The sequence below is a fragment of the Haliotis asinina genome, chromosome 1, assembly GCF_037392515.1.
Source record: "Haliotis asinina isolate JCU_RB_2024 chromosome 1, JCU_Hal_asi_v2, whole genome shotgun sequence".
Taxonomy (NCBI): Eukaryota; Metazoa; Mollusca; class Gastropoda; order Lepetellida; family Haliotidae; genus Haliotis; species Haliotis asinina.
In genome coordinates this window covers 50,148,172-50,161,447 of record NC_090280.1, presented here as the reverse complement: position 1 = coordinate 50,161,447, position 13,276 = coordinate 50,148,172, and the positions used below count along the sequence as shown (strand labels likewise).

Genomic DNA, 13,276 nt, shown 5'->3' with positions numbered 1-13,276 from the left:
ATTCATAACAGCCATGCATTCGGTTCTGTCGATCTTAAGAGGGTCATGATATTTGACAGCTATACATAGAACATTATTGCACTTGGATTTCATGTCTGGCATGTCAAGCACATGAGAAGATACTGTTTGGAAGACACGACGAGTTGTGTTGAGTTTGTGCTATCCGTTCATTGTGAGGCCGGAAACTTTCGGGACACCCCTCTTACATTGGAGGTCAGGTCATTGCCCCCAGTGAGCATATTACATGACGCGCTTTGACTAAATGTAGTGTGTGTCTTGAATCGTGACAGCAGACATGTTGGCTGCCCTGGATCTTTCTACACTAGTAGTGTTTATTCTTGCATTTGTCATAATCTACAATCTGGTGACTCGCCGTAACAACCCACCCCCCTCACCTCGAGGGTTGCCCGTTGTGGGTCACGTTCGTCTGCTGAGGACAAACCGAGGCAAGCTACCCGAGGTCTTCATGCAACATGCTCAACAGCTAGGCGACATCTTCAGCCTGACGTTCGGCAAGCTGCACATAGTGGTCGTTAATGGCTATACCAGGATTCAGGAGGTGCTCGCGAAGCGAGCTGATGTCTTCAGCGACAGACCCAGCTACCTGCTGCTCTCCCAAAAAATAGGAACGGGTGAGTAAGTGTGATGATGTTCAGGGTGGGTATCTGTAACCGAGTAGTTACACATTGCATAATGTATGGGTATAACTGATATCGGGGTGAGCAGATACAACTGATTTCAGGGTGAGTAGGTACCAATGATTTCAGGTTGAGTAGGTACAAGTCATTTCAGGTTGAGAAGACATAACTGATTTTAGGGTGCGTAGGTATCACTGATTTCAGAATGAGTAGGCACAGCTCACTGCAGGGCGCGTAGGTGAAACTGATTTCAGGGTGACTAGGCATAACTCATTTCAAGGTGCGTAGGTACCACTGCTTTCAAGGTGGGTAGGTGCAACACATTTCAGGATGAGTAGACACAACTGATTTCAGGGTGAGTAGATATCACTGATTTCATGGTGAGTACGAATAACTGATTTCAGGGTGACTACGTACAAATGTGCGTTGGTATCAATGATTTCAGGATGAGTAGACTCAACTGATTTCAGGGTGAGTAGGTACAACACATTTCAGGGTGAGTAGGCATAAGCGATTTCAGGGTGAGTAGGTACAACTCATTTCAGGATGAGCAGGTATCACTGATTTCAGAGTGAGTAGGTATAACTAATTTCAGAACGAGTAGGTACAAATGATTTCAGAGTGAGTAGGTACAACTGCTTCCAAGTTGAGTACGTACAACTGATTTCAGGGTCAGTATGTGTAACAGTTACCTCCAGCATACGTCTACACACATACAAGCAGTTTGAGGAGAGTTACCTTTGACACTGGCAAGGTTAGAATCTCAGTCCGCTGTACTTAAACTCTCCGTATTAACAGACATACAATACGTGCGTGACAAACGTGACAGTTGAACACTCAAGGTCAGTGTTATGTGGGTTCGTTTTTACTGAGGTCAGCGAAACAATGAACTGAATTTCACTATGGTGAATTTGCATATACAGTCGTTAAAGTGAGACTGTAGTCTGATTGTGGTAAACACTGACTTACATCTTCATCACATCAAATATAAGGGGAGTGTTATTGTAAACACTGACACACACACTAGTATTCGTCGAGCACCTGCGGCAAGGCACTGCCTAAAAGGCTGCAATGTTGTGTCCTCAAAGTGACTGCTAGTTATCGTAGCTGGACACTTCATAGTATCTTAAATATATCGTGAGTCAAACCTCAGCGTTCTTCACTCGTAGGACTGTTTATAACGTTCAATCAAGTTAAAGACAACCCGCAACTCGTCCACCAATGTCATTAAATATCCGTATGAGTGAAGGAGAGAACTCTTACATCAACTGCACATAGCTTACATTCAAATTCTCCTTTCTATTAACTGTTTTGAGGACTGTGATATTTTCTAACATACACAAGTATTTTCCCTTAATTTGCCAGATACATTATTTCAGGTGTCATCTTAAGCAATGGCCAACAGTGGAAAGATCTGCGGCGGATGAGTCTCCATGCCATGAGAGACTTTGGTATGGGGAAGTTGTCAATAGAAGAGAAAGTGCACGATGAAGTAAACGTTATTGTGGGAGTTCTGTCTGACAATGGGGAAATACCAACAGCAGTCCACAAATACCTCGCCATGGCCACTTCTAACATCATCTGCAATATCATCTTTGGTTCAAGGTAACCACCGAGTCTTGGACTTGAAGTAGATAAATATCAGAGAACTTAAGAGCCTGTTGCACGAGGGTACCTGTATGTGGTTCCCAGCCTACTATACTACATACAATCAGTATGGGAACACCCTAAAATTTGACAGTCATATATGAACTTAAATGCGGTGTAGTTTATACTCTAAGGTAAGTGCAGCTTGTACGTGCTTCATGGGACAATGTCTTAGAACTTGCAGTGGAGTAACTGATTCAATATGTGCTGAGTGAAATGAGACTTTGTCCAAAACAACGAACTCCAAGGGTCCTGAAACACAACGACACCATGTTTGATTCAAACGCCCAGATGTCAGAGCTACCTGGCTTCTATTTATCCTCTTAAGACAGTTAATAAGAGATGATTTGCTACCTGCCTACTATATATCCTCTTACACGTGTAAATACAACATAAAAAAGTTGCTACTTCCCGAATATTTGTCCTGTTACACGAGTGAATAGAAGCAGAACATGCTATCAACCTACTATTTACCCTGCCAAACGTGTAAACGTTAACAGTAGATAGCTACCTACTACTGATCACTGCTAAAGGTGTAAACGGGAGCCGTAGATAACTGCCTACCTTTTATCCTGCTAATCGTGAAACACAAGAACATGAAGTCTGTAAATTGCTACCTACAGAATATACATCCTTCTACACGAGTTCAGGATTATTTCCTTCCTACTATTTATCTTGTAAAACGAGTAGACATGAGCAGTATGACGGTAAGTACCTATACTGGACACAAATAGTTAGGGATATATATCAGTTTAAGAAATTATGAATAATATACCATTTATTCATTGACACACTGATGAAATAAAAGTACTAATATATCTAACTTATTTTGTCCAGTATATATCCTACATATCCTTTAGCCTATTGCAAGGGTACCTTTTAGCGTAGATTGATACGTACAAGTTAGACTGTTCCAGGGGTACCTGTTACTGTAGATTTATACCTATAAGTCCATGTGAGTTAGAGCAGAGTGATACATATCATTTATCCTGATGCACGGGTACCTGTCACTGTAGGCTGATACCAACCTATAAGTAAATCTGTTGGACGGGTATCTGTTAGTGTACCTTGTGACAATGTTCTGTCTTCAGGTTTGAATATGAGGATAAGCAGTTCCAGAAAATGTTGCAGTTGTTGAACGATATCTTCCGTCGGCCAGGAATGCTCCAAATCTGCAATGCGTTCCCGATATTAAGATTTGTTCCCCCTTTCAATAAGGTTGGTGTTTGTGCTTTAGACGCGGTTTGTGTATTTACGTCGAGTGACTTTAAGTGATGAATGATTGCCTGAATAAATGAATGGTTGATTGAAGACTTTGAGTGATTTAGTGGATGAGTTAGTTTTTTTTCAAGCCAGTGGTGCTTAACATACTTTCACGTGAGGGGGTTCGCGATTAAATCATTGCATCTATGTCGAGACTGTTGGCATGCTTGGGATCGAGTCCTTGAACGAGTGTGGTATGAGCGGGTTTGTGATCGAGTATATGAGCAACTCTGTAATAAACTCCGAGTGAGTTTGTGAGAAAGTCTACGAGTGAGTCAATGGTCGAGACTGCGGTCGTATCTGTGAGCCAGTCAGTGAGTGAGTCTGTGAGTGGGTCTGAAATAGCGAATCTGTGAGCGTGTCTGTGATCGTGTCTGTGAGTGATTCTGTGATCGTGTCTGCGAGTGACTTTGTGATCGAGTCTGTGAGCGATTTTTTTATTTTGTCTGTGAGCGATTCTGTGATCGTGTGTGTGAGCGACTAATGAGTAACTCTAAATTTTCTGAATATCTGTTTACCCTGTACAGGATTTTCAGGACAACATTGACGCACTCGACCGCCTGGCCCAGTTTGTCAGCGACATCGTTTCGGACCATGAATCGAGTTACGACCGCGACAACATTCGAGACTTCATCGACATGTTCATTAAGTTCCGTGATGAAGGCACTGACGCGTCATACACACGTAGGTCTGCGTTGTCTCTGTGGTGACTTCTTCACCTGTTTGTCTGGTCTACGAAGAAATCACGCGATGTACACACCAACATTTATATAACAGTAAAGACACCATGTAATATACACGTCAACAATTGAATAACAGTAAAGAAATCATGTAATATGCACATCAACAATTAGATAACAGTAAAGAAACCATGAAATGCACACATCAACGATTGAATAACGGTAAGGGAATCATGCAATATACCCAGTCGTGGGGTTGGACATTGCAGGATTTTAGTCGGTCTGTGTAGTACAACTCTGGAGCTGGGTACCGCAGGATTGCATTTTGTCTACAGATCACAGCTTTGGAATTGGTTGTTGTTGAATTGCAGTAGGTCTGTATATCGCAGGTTTGGAGCAGGGTATTGCAGGATTCCAGTTTGTCTGTACATCACAGCGTTGGAGTAAGATTTTGAAGGCTTGCACTTTGTCTGTGTATCACAACTGTGGATTTGTGTAATGCAAAAGTACAGCCGGTCTGTGTATCACAACTTTGGAGTTGTGTATTGAAGAATAGCATGTGGGTCTGTGTATGACAACATTTGAATTGGGTATTGCAAGATTCCAGCCGGTCTATGCAACACAGCGATTGTGTCTCTTTTCTCTGTAAGCCGTAACAAATGCACTGTGAACTGTCTTTGTATTGCCTTCTGTTTGCTTCCAGTCAGAAATTTCCTCCGGGTAGTAATGGACCTATTCATGGCCGGCACGGAGACGTCCTCCACGACGTTGAACTGGGCCATCCTGTACATGATTGCCTACCCTGACATCCAGGCCCGCTGTCAACGAGAAATGGAGGAGGTGAGCACACGCGCCATCCAACCACGCAACCTTCGACTTACTATTACCCACCAGTGTCTCTGTCTCTCTCTCTCTCTCTCTCCCTCTCCCCCTCTCTCTCTGTCTCTCTCTGTGTGTCTCTCTCGCTCAGTAATGTAGACTCAGTCGCCCACCAATGTCTGTCTTTCAATGTCTTCTCTCTCTGTCACAATTAACTGTCACTTTTCCACCATTGTCAACAACGTAGCACTATCACACATTCACCTCTGTCCACCCCTGCACTATCGTACATCTACCCTTGTCACACACTTAGCACTGTGACACATCCACCATTGTACCATTGTATCATGTATGTATACGAATGTAGATAGATAGATAGATAGATAGATAGATAGTCAGACAGACAGATAGACAGAGAGACAAATAGATAGATAGATGGCAGGGCGGTCGGACGGACAAACAGACAGACAGACAGATGCAGCTTTTCTTTAGGTCATCTCAGACAATCTGATTGTTACAGTTACGGTCAATAAAGGTACATTTCTGTCAGCTGACGGTTATTCCCACGCTGTCTGTGACGTACTCATGGCAGAGGTTTAGTATTGATCACATGCCCTAACAATTATAGCGATTTCTTTTACATATCTAACCAAATTTTCATGGGAATATACAACCTGGAAACTGTTAGTATACTAATGTTCGGCTGCAGGTCATCGGTCCTGGAAGAATGGTGCAGTTCCAAGATAGATTCAAATTGCCATATGTTGAAGCTACACTGTGTGAGATACAGAGAATATCTACCATAGGTAAGTGTGACCTTTGTTGAAGCTACACTGTGTGAGATACAGAGAATATCTACCCTGGGTAAGTGTCACCTTGTTGAAGCTACACTGTGTGAGATACAGAGAATATCTACCCTGGGAAAGTGTGACCTTTGTTGCAGCTACACTGAGTGAGATACAGAGAATATCTACCATAGGTAAGTGTCACCTTTGTTGCAGATACACTGTGTGAGATATAGAGAATATCTATCATAGGTAAGTGTGACCTTTGTTGAAGCTACACTGTGTGAGATACAGAGAATATCTACCATAGGTAAGTGTCACCTTTGTTGAAGCTTCACTGAGTGAGATACAGAGAATATCTACCATAAGTAAGTGTGACCTTTGCTGAAGCTTTACTTAGTGAGGTAGAGAGAACATCTATCATAGGTAAGTGTGACCTTTGATGCAGCTACACTGGGTGATATACAGAGAATATCTACCTTGGGTAAGTGTGACCTTTGTTGAAGCTACACTGAGTGAGATGCAGAGAATATCTACCATAAGTAAGAGTGACCTTTGTTGAAGCTACACTGTGTGAGATACAGAGAACACGTAATACAGGTAAGGGTGGTCTTGAACACTGAATGCCTTGAGAAGGTAGTGAAATGTAACGTATCCTGTATGGTAGGATACGTTTTTTCAGGAAATCCCAATTTGTAGTACTATACCTTGCCAGTTACACAAGGGAGTGGCAAAGGTATGGGAACCCATTACTGGACTTTCATTTTGATTGTTGGCTATGGGGTTCAGTGAATGAAAGTCTGGACAACATCACGTTCATATCCTAATCACATACAGTTGCTCAACCCGTCTTAGCAAGCCGCTCTTGCCACCTTTTGTGCCCCCTGCCATCATATTGTCGTATTTGACTGCACCCACAGCTCCTCTGTCCGTTCCTCACGCCACACTACAAGACACCACCCTCGGGGGATTCGACATCCCCCGGGAATCCATCGTCCTCGTCAACTTGCTGTCCGTTCACCATGATCCAAAGCTGTGGCCAAACCCCGGGACTTTCAACCCATGCAGATTCCTGAAGGACGGGAAGGTCCACAGAGGGGAATATTTCATGCCCTTTTCTGCAGGTATATTTGTAACATTGCAAAAGTTACACGGATCCATTTTACGATAGTATGTATGTACATGTATACTTGCTCTTCATACAATCACCCTATTTTCTCGTCGTGAACATCTAACACTGCATATTATTCAGTCTCTTCTTTGCCACAAGTAAACATGCTACATTCCTTAATACGCTATAGTACTGTACCATTTTCCTTCTGGTAAACATGCAATAGCACTTATTGTACAGACATACATTTGTAATCAGGTAAGCATCCAACATGGCTTACATACATCAGACAACCACGCTCTTTTGTGTTGGTGAACAAGTATTCCGGCACATATCATGCAATCACGCACTTATGTGTAGGTGACCAAGTAATCAGGCATATATCATGCAATCACGCACTAATGTGTTGGTGAACAAGTAATCAGGCATATTTAATTCAATCACGCACTTATGTGTTGGTGAACAAGTAGCACGGCTTACATACATTCGACAGTCATGTCCTTTTGTGTTGGTGAACAAGTAATCCAGCAAATATCATACAATCACGCCCTTCTGTGTTGGTGAGCAAATTGCATGGCTTACATACATCAGACAATCACGCCCTTCTGTGTTGGTAATCAAGTAACATCCTGTCTTTGCTTTCTTGAATTGCTTGCCGTGTGATGTAATGTAACGACATGACATAAGACCTTCTTGTGGATGGTGATTCAAAAAGTGGTATATTCTGCTCCCCACAGGGCCGCGTGTGTGTGCTGGTGAAACTCTCGCCAAGACGGAACTGTTTCTCTTCTTTGCAAATCTTCTACAACGGTTCACATTCAGGAAAGTAGAAGGGGCGACTTTGAATCTGGAAGGAATGACTGGATTAACGCGATATCCAAGGCCTTTTGAAGTAGTGGCTACCAAACGCTAGTACAGACAATGCCAGGAAACGAATTTTATAAAATATTCAGTTTGAAACTGTAGTATGCAGTGAACTTGACTTAGTTGTTAGTATAATTTATTCAGTTTGTAAATATGCACGATTTATGTGAGGTATTAGAGAATATATAGTGTGTTGTGGACTTGACTTTATTATTTTCATAATATATTCAGTTTGTAATGATGCACGATTTGGTTGTGATATTGTATAGAGAATATGTAGTATGTTGTGAAAATAATTTCATTGTTTTCATGATATATCCAGTTTGTAATGATGCACGATTTGGTTGAGATATTGTATAGAGAATATCTAGTATGTTGAACATAATCTCATTGTTTTCATAATATATTCAGTTTGTAATGATGCACGATTTGTGTTGGGTATTGTATAGAGCTGGACCTCATTACCATTCGTGGTCACCTGAAGGGGTCGGGTATCAACAGTAGATCTTTGAGAGGGATGTATTCACACATTCGGATAATACAATCCCACACCGTGACAGTAATACACGGAAGAAGTTGGAAAGCTTTTCTCAAATTAATTCTCAGGAAATATCTGCAAAATGTGACCGTGTCCATCAACAGCACTTACTGAATTTCCCATGCAAGAAAACGAATGAGTGTCTCTTTGGCCACGGTCATTCAAAGACTAATTTTGTCCGGTTTGATGTTTCACTTCACAACCATCTAGAACATCTTCATTGAATCTGGTGCAAAAGCGTCCTGGACTCTGATCAAAGGTTATAATAAATCAAGGAAAGTCCCAAACTCTTACCATGGCGTATCACTCTCCACCTGCGTTGTCCAAGGTGTTTTACATGGTGCTCCTGTCTCGACTGGATTAAATCAAACTGACAAAATTGCTAACGGACAACGAATGACAAATCGTTTCAGTTGTCTACCTTTCACAGATCTATCAACCTTAAAGAGGCAATAATCACGAGGGAAAGGAGAAAGTCCATGTTGCGTTCCTGGATACATCAAAGGCCTTCAACATAGGATGGTACAAGTTACTCGAGCATGGTATCAAAGCTCTTTGTGGACTGTTCTTGACGACATATACACGGGAATAATGTGTCATGTTTATTTTGACTCAGCCACCACCTGATGAAGGAGCAAGCAGATGCTCCGAAACGTTGTGTTATCCACAAATAAAGAAGTCGACATCCATGAAGCTGACTTTTCTTGTGATTGTTAATACCAGCATCCTCAAAGGGGGTTGAAGTATCATAAAATTATTGCCCTAATGAGACTGCTGCTGGCTGCCTAAAAGCCCAAATAGAAAACATTGAGCCATCTGTACAAAGTTAGGACGATTTCTCGACACTGAGATGTCAAACGGTGGCCTTGTTTCGCCAGTTCGGACTTGTTGACAATCACCTGACAAAGGCACACCCCGTCACTATAATCAGGAAGCCTATATAGAGGGGGAAAAGAGACTCCTCGAAAAGCCGCGGAACGTATGTCTCGGGTCGTTACGTAACCAGTGTAGCCGATATGGTGGCAGCGTAGTATTTATGATTGAACCCGGTTTGTTTTCCACAGCTGACTAAGTTCGCTGAGTGTTATAATAACTAAATGTAGAAGATAGGTTAACTATTTTGTCACTTCAATTTAAGGCAAATAATTGGTATTAGGACATTAGGTTTGTAGTAAAGTTTCAAGTCGGTATGCTATAGCTCACTGGCTTCTATTCTCGATTCACAGCGAATATAGTGAGTGAGTTTAGTTTTACGCCGCACTCAGCAATATTTCAGCTATATGGCGGCGGTCTGTAAATAATCGAATCTGGACCAGACAATCCAGTGATCAACAACATGAGCATCGATCTGCGCAATCTGGGAACCGATGACATGTGTCCACCAAGTCAGCGAGCCTGACCACCCGATCCCTTTAGTCGCCTCTTACGACAAGCATAGTCGCCATTTATGGCAAGCATGGGTTGCTGAAGACCTATTCTACCCCGGGACCTTCCCGGGTCCCGCGGAGATAGACCAAGTTGTGCCGATAAAAACTTCTTTCACACATTCGTTTATTTTTTAGAAGTAAAACATACCTTTAGTGGAAAGGTATTTGCAAGTAATAATGACAGTTTTGTGACTTAAAAAATTGTTAGGGTGTAATTGAGGTGAGTGAAAAATGTGATATTTCGCCGATCTGTTCTGATCCGCCATTGAAATGCCACACGTCATTGTTTGAGTGTTTCTAGTTATTTCTTCAAAACATCTTTCACATACACCTGTAATTCTTATGAGTGGAATATACTATCAGGTGAAATGTGTTTGCAAGTAATAGTGATATAGTTCCATAATCTACAACAAAATGTTAGGGTGTATTTGAGGTGTGTGTGAAAAATATGACATATTGCCGATCTGATCTGAGTTGCCATTGATGCTTGAGGGTTATAGTTCCATAACTTCTTTCTTTTTTGTTGATGTTATTATTTGACAAAACTGGAAAGGTGTTTTAGAACGCTTTGTGACAGTTTTACACTTTATTTTTGAGGGCAGTGTGACAGTGTCAGTTAACAGTTTGTTAATGTCCATTCCATTCTCAACATGCAATAAGATATCTGAATTAATTATTAATGTAAACGAAAATGTCTCAAAGTAGATTTTTCAAAAGGACAGCTGATGTTAACACGTGTTCTCGCGATACTTTTGCGTTCTTTAACATGTTTTGGGAGGGAAGGCCGCGGTGTATCATTTATTCTTTCATTCATTCACATATGTACTTCTTTCTTTTATTCCTCTTCTTATTTCTTTCATTCATTCACATAATTCTTGCTCTTAATTCTTACTATAATTCATTAATTCATTCATTGTTAAATTCCGATTGATACAATAAACTGGCTGAAGTTCTTTTAAAGGGGCACTGATGCGGAGTAAATCCCGTGGACTAGTTTAAACTTTTGTTATTGTTTTATTCTCCCGTGTGTACCCGGATGATATCCCAGAATTCATGACTGGTTCGTGACCTCTGCTGCGCAGTCCGTATGCACAATTGAGAGCTTAATTATAGACAGATCAACTAAGGTGAAGACAGTTTTACTTCGTTACAAATGTATTATGAAAACAAATGAAACTCTTTGAAGGGTAGTCATCTGCCAGTGGTATAAAGTAAAAAAACTATTAGGACGGGAAAATAAAGAAGCCAATGTACATCTCTATATTTTGTCTCATAACCCTAATTAGTTTATTGTCATATTTGTATGATTTTGAAAATTAGTAAAAGAACGCAAGGTCTGGTTATACTTATAGTACATTTCTAACATGACTGTAACATTTAAACATTGTATAGACTGCCAATGTGGATCCTATTTCACACGCATACTCGATCTAGTGTGTGTTTTCTGTCATATAGATTCTGCTGAATGCTACAACAAATAAATTAAAACAAAATGCAAAAAATGAATGTAAAACAGACTAATTTTATAGCAACAATGTCAGGCTACTACCTCGTTCAGAAATGTATCCATCAATATCCACATAAAAGAACGATATTCCATTCATCTGCAGCTGGTAAATAATGCTGCTCTGTGTCTTTTTTCTTACAACAGTCTAATTTGCGAAAAAGTAACACATTAATTGTTTCACGTCTTTCTCATTTTTGAAAACCTGATAAACCTCTCATTGCTCACCCAAGATAGCACACCTGGCATCTAATTGTATGCTACCCGCCATTCTAAGTAATTTTGTCAACCAATAATGAGCAATCAATCAACGCAATGGTGGTTAATTCTTTGAAGGGAGGATGTTTTTACATTCACACTTTACGACAGTGTGTAGTGAGTATAGATTAGTACATCCACACACACTGCCTTTTGACAAAATCCGCTATAGAAGATAAAAGCAATTAATCAATCAGTGTGGTATCGGTTAATCCTTTTATCGATGTTTGTTTTTGTAACTCCGCTGATAAACCCTCTTGCATCACTTACATGCACATATTACATAACGTTCAATAGATTTGCCACTACAGACCTTAATTTATAACGTTGAGTATTTACTCCAGACAGGAGAAATGCCAAATGGGAACTTGAAAACACTAATGGGCCGAAACTGTTTTAAGGATACCAACGGAACTTCGTTACATAAGAAATACGTACAGGCATTTGCTGTGTACTTGGGTACATAGGTGTAATCAGCTTTTTTTTCAGATTTCTCTACCAATGGCAAAGTTATTGTTTTTAGTTTACGAATTCAAATAACTCAACTGTGTGTGTTTTTATTACCATAGATAATAAAGAAGGGTAGCTACCATAGGTACCAAAATTTACGTATGATAGTTGCTATAACACCTGGGCCAACACTCAGAACTATCTAAATATAAAGCTTTGCAATCTTTCGGACTGAAACAAATGGCTTGCTATGTGCCTGCCGACGTCATGTATCTTCACATATCAGTGAAGCTGTCTAATTCGGACTCAACTGGGACCGGCTTTTGTGTCCAAATTGGACTGGTGAGAGTCACGAGTTAGCTCCCTTGAACAGGAGTTACGCATGCAGTTACTTTTACCATGGTGTAACAAGTTTTCGGGGTAATAGCGCAAAAGATGATCTTGGACAATTTTGCGTATCCGTAGATTATCAAAACTGTAATTCCGTTAGTAAATATCACGTAATCTTTTATAAATAATTTATTGTTAGAATGTTCTGTCGTCCGGTGGCTTCAAATGCAACCTACTTTTCGTGTCTTGTCCGTAAGCACGAGCGCTATAAGTGACGTACCATGTTTTCGTGTTACTCGCTACTTCGCGGGGTAACGCCCTTGTATTGAAGCGCATGTGATTCAATCTTCTCCACAGAAATCAACAAATACAATGTATCACTGGTTCAGGCATTTTGTCACTGGTGAGAAATTACTGGAGTATCGTCTTTTTATAACAAAATCGCATACTATCAAAATGACACTGAGTGAGTCGTGTCAGCTTGCTGAACTTCTTTGTTAAAGGGGCACTGATGCGGAGCAATTTCCGTGGACTAGTTTAAACTTTTGTTATTGTTTTTCTCCAGTGAGTACCCGGATGATATCCCAAAATTCGTGACTGGTTCGTGACCTCTGCTGCGCAGTCCGTATGTGCAACTGATAGTATAATTATAGACAGATCAACTGAGGTGAAGTCATTTTTACTTCATTACAAATGTATTATGAAAACAAATGAAACACTTTGAAGATTAATCATCTGTCAGTGGTAGAAATGGTAAAAAACTATTAGGACGGGAAAATACCGAAGCCAATGTACGTCTCTATATTTTGTCTCATAACCCTAATTAGTTTATTGTCATATTTGTATGATTCTGAAAATTAATAAAAGAACACACGATCTGCTTATACTCATAGTAAATTTCTAACATAACAGCAACATTTATACATTGTATAGAATGCCAATGTGGATCCTTTTTCACACAC

General features: G+C 40.6%; 1 protein-coding gene across 1 annotated transcript; it reads left to right on the top strand.

Moving 5' to 3' along the window:
- The first annotated feature begins 191 nt into the window (after window positions 1-191).
- LOC137279884 (cytochrome P450 2J5-like) lies at window positions 192-9,038 on the top strand. Its single transcript, XM_067811845.1, has 8 exons — window positions 192-632; window positions 2,018-2,243; window positions 3,377-3,503; window positions 4,076-4,232; window positions 4,932-5,068; window positions 5,757-5,853; window positions 6,753-6,956; window positions 7,681-9,038. The coding sequence occupies exons 1-8, from the start codon at window positions 296-298 to the stop codon at window positions 7,854-7,856; spliced, it is 1,461 nt and encodes a 486-aa protein (XP_067667946.1). The 5' UTR covers window positions 192-295; the 3' UTR covers window positions 7,857-9,038.
- Window positions 9,039-13,276: the final 4,238 nt, after the last annotated feature.